Here is a 4,285-nt window from a genome sequence, read left to right on the forward strand (position 1 = left end):
TCATAGATGGCCATCTTTTTGCCGTGTCCTCATGTAGTAGAAGGGAGCAAGACAGCCCTCTGGGGTCTCTTTTCGTTTTCTTTTTTTTGAGACAGAGTCTTGCTCTGTTGCCCAGGCTGGAGTGCAGTGGCATGATCTGGGCTAGCTGCAACCTCCGCCTCATGGGTTCAAGCAATTCTCCTGCCTCAGCCTCCCGAGTAGCTGGGATTACAGGCATGCACTACCACGCCAGGCTAATTTTTGTATTTTTAGTAGAGACAGGGTTTTGCCGCGCTGGCCAGGCTGGTGTCGAAATCTTGGCTTCAAGCAGTCCTCCCGCCTTAGCCTCCCAAAGTGCTGGGATTGCAGGCGTGTGCCACCACGCCCAGCCTGAGGTGTCTTCTTATAAGGGCACTAATCCCATGCATGAGGGGACAGCCTCATGACCTAATTCCTCCCAAAGGTTCCACCTCCTATTACCGTGGCCTTGAGGATTTGGATTTCAACATGTGAATCTTGTGAGGGACACAGATGTCCAGACCATAACAGTGCTGTAGGCTAAGTCTCATTTGTTTTAAGTTGTGTGTGCTCAGTGCATGTATTTATTTACGTATCTAGTAAACACAGATACCGCAGAACCTCATTACTTGGCATCATTTGGAGATGAAGGTTCTGGAGAAGTGAATATTTTTGTGCTTCATTCATTTCTGAATCTTAATACCACCAGAGTTTGAAGAAAATCTTTCTAAAGTGTATTACATGCTTCCCTGCCTTTTAACACGAGATTTAGGAAAATACAGGTTTTCTTGATGACTTAAGGTTGTGGTCACGCACAACAGTGACTGACCTCAAGCCTGAAAGTGTTCGTCCCAGGATTCTTAAGGTGAGATTGTTGATTTTTAAGTTAACGATCCTCTCTTTTCCCTTCTCTTGTTTGTTGGGTGGTTGGTTTTTCTTTCCATCGTTTTGCTTCTAGCAGCCATTTCTATTTTTTGCGACCTGCAGCTTCATGTTTGCTCAGGCTCAGTTCCATAGATATAGCTACTTAATAACGAGCATTTCCATTTGGTTAGCACATTAGCGTCATGACAGGGAGGGGAAACTCAGGCAGTTGTCCTACCTGATGCAATTCCAACAGCATATGAAACATCTTTGAGGATAAAACTTTTTTTTTGGAAGATAGCTTTTAATGTCTTGATATTTTTCAGGCCATTATTATCATTTAATTAAATAAATTCTGTCTACCCTTCAGCATTTACATACAGGGGAAGAAATTGAGGTTCCAGGGTTAAGGTTAAGTAGTTTTGTCCAAGGTCACAGAATGGAAATCAAACTAGAATTCTTCTGCCTTTCCAAAAGCTGCTTTTGTTTTCTGAGGCCACCAAAGCCCAGGCTCATTCCGTCCTTATTACATTGGCTCTGACTTGTCTCTGTGCCCTCCCCTTAAACCTTCATCAGATGCACCCTGCTCCTCCTGCCGTACCAGTTCTTCTACACAGCTCCGAGCAGGGCTCTCCCTGCCCAAAAATATGCAATGGTTTCCTATTCCTGCCAGCAGAATAAAGCTGGGCTCACAGAGCTGCATCTGAAGCCAAGGGTCTGTAAACATTCACCTCAGCCTGCCTTAGCAGCCCTTTTCCAGCCTTCCACCCTTTTTGAGGTCTTGAAATCACACAGGTTTACTTAGTGCTTCTGAAATGAACTCTGCTCTTGGGTTCAGGCCATTCTATCCAAATCGTACTTCTTCCTCAAAACCAAACACAAATGCTATATCCTCACTAACATTTTTCTCAACCACTCCAGCTTAAGTGATTTTTCCCTTTTGTAAGCTGTGAGAGGTATTACTGACTATGCAATTAACATGTCAGTAACAACACAGTACTTTCTTTTCTTCTTAAGGATGATTGTTAACTACTGAAGTGATGTGTCTTTTCACCCCATCTGATTGTAAACTATCTGAGAACAGGAGTTACCTCCTGTATCTCTCTGTATCTATGGTAGACCTAAATTATAATAATGATCACTATTATAATTGATCTTTAATAATTGATTATATTTAATAATTTATTATGTATAGAAAAATATCATCAGTAGCTTCTTTTTTGGCTTGCCATTTTGTAGTTATACTCACATACCATATTGCCGCTTCTGTTTTCTTACTCCAGTTTATGTTTTAAAAATAGTTTTACTCCCAGGCTTATAGATTTTTATGTACAGATTTCAGGAACAAATACTTTTATGTTCACAGGTCAGCCTCCAAAACATAAAGGAAAACAAAAATCTCGAAACAATGAATCAGAGAAGTTCAGGTATGTTTTTTCTCTAAGGTGTGTTTTTTTCCCCCTAGCGTACTCTCCCCAAGTAAAAGGAAAAAAAAGATTGTTTTTTGAGTGTTAGCTACTTTAATGTATGTAATATGATGAGTACCAAAATCCCTTTCAAATATCAAAAGCATATCTTTAGGAAATGATAATTTTTGGCTAAAGGATTATTAATCCTGGATATTAATATGTTGACTTCTGAAAGTCATGTAATATTTAATATGTCCATATTAATTTTTTAAATTCCAGAATATGTACGCTAAAAGGAAAAAGCATTGAGAGAGATATAAGATGCACATGAAACCTCCTTCCTTGCTCACCTCATTTGACCCCTCCTGCAGTCCCTTCCCTAGGGCCTCTAGGAATGCACTGTTAACAGTTTCATGACTATTGGGAAAGTTACTCTGCATATACAGCCATGGGTATGCATATTTCAGATACCCTTTTGAGTAATTATCGTTAGAGGAAAATACTTCCTAATGAATTCTGACTACTTATAAAATGAATTCTATCAAACATCCCCATGAAAATTAACTGTAATTAATTGCCTGCTATCTTTTTTTTTTTTTTTTTTTGAGATAGGGTCTTGCTCTATCACTTAGGCTGTGGTGCAGTAGTGTGACCCTAGCTCACTGCAGCCTTGAACTCCTGGGCTCTAGTGATTTTTCTGCCTCAGCTCCCAAGTAGCCGGGACTACTACTGCTACTATGGTGCATGTCACCATGCCTGGGTAATTAAAAATAAATTTTTTTTAGAGACAGGGTCTTGCTCTGTTGCCCAGGCTGGTCTTGAATTCCTGGCCTCAAGTGATCCTTCTGCCTTGGCCTCCCAGAGTGCTGGCATTCCAGGCGTGTGCCTGGCCTTGCCTCCTATCTTTATAGTTAATACCCCATTGCCAACAAGATATAAATTGATTACAATGTGAAATTGTAAATCTTTTAATACAGAAGTTTTTGAAGTGAATGAAAGTGATGTTGGAGAAATAGCAAAGCCATGTCTGCCACAATACACTGGTTTTCAATTTCTTCTCCATTTCTTAACCTGAATCCATAATAGATGCTTCAGGGAGAATTATTTGAATATCAAAACACTAAAAAAAGTCAGTGAAATCTCATTTCTTTTCAAAAATGGCCATTTTTGGATGCTGCTACAAAAATTAAATACAAAGCAAGGATATAGCATATTATTATGTTTTTCTATTATTTGATAGAAAAATCATGAGTCTTCTTCCCTGCCTTCCCCTGTACCCCTAAAGAAACCAGAGCTTAATACATGGTCATTTTTTGAATGCAGGATTGTAATTTTAACCTGTTTTATTAAAAAAAAAATTTATTTTTCTGATATTCTGTTTCTCTTTTCAAACTGAACACTCCTTATTTAATAATATCTACCATATGGGACTATTTCATCATTAAATGGGATAACCACATAAAACACTTAGAGCCCTGGAACATAGTAAATCTTCAGTGTACTTCAGCTGTCATTATTGCTGTCACCATCATTTTCATTGTTATTAGAATGACTCTGACCTACAGCTTGCTTTTTTGTCTTTTACAAAATATCTTGTGTTTCTTCCCATGTTCAGAACACAGAGCTCTTCCATTCTTCATTTGCTGCACAGTATTTTGTAATATAGCCGTATCCCCTATTTTTGTGCATTTAGGCTCTTCCTTCCTCTTTTACTCCCTCACTTTCTTTCCCTCTCTCCATCTCTCTCTTTTTCTTCTTTCTTTCCTTTGAGAGGGATAAATCATATGGTACTTCAAACATCCTTGCACATGCACCTTTGTGCACCTGTTGATGTATATTTACAATAAATACTTTGTAAATAATGTGTAGAAGTTGTTTCTATAGTGGGATTGCTGTATCAAAGGGGACGTGTGATTTTAACTTTGACAGATATTGCCAAATTGTTCTCTCAGAAAATGGGCACTGTTCACACTCCTGCTAATCTACAAGAGGGTGCGGTGTAATAAAAAATACGT

At 38.9% G+C, this 4,285-nt stretch overlaps 1 protein-coding gene across 1 annotated transcript in view; it reads left to right on the forward strand.

Annotated features, from left to right (window-relative positions):
• TTC3 (tetratricopeptide repeat domain 3) overlaps positions 1 to 4,285 on the forward strand; it is a 158,420-nt gene that overhangs the window by 32,034 nt on the left and 122,101 nt on the right. The window contains 1 exon segment of the mRNA XM_011987753.1: positions 2,197 to 2,288. Within this exon segment, the coding sequence (XP_011843143.1) occupies positions 2,197 to 2,288 (92 nt within the window).

Source organism: Mandrillus leucophaeus, unplaced genomic scaffold (genome assembly GCF_000951045.1).
Source record: "Mandrillus leucophaeus isolate KB7577 unplaced genomic scaffold, Mleu.le_1.0 Scaffold315, whole genome shotgun sequence".
Classification (NCBI taxonomy): domain Eukaryota; kingdom Metazoa; phylum Chordata; class Mammalia; order Primates; family Cercopithecidae; genus Mandrillus; species Mandrillus leucophaeus.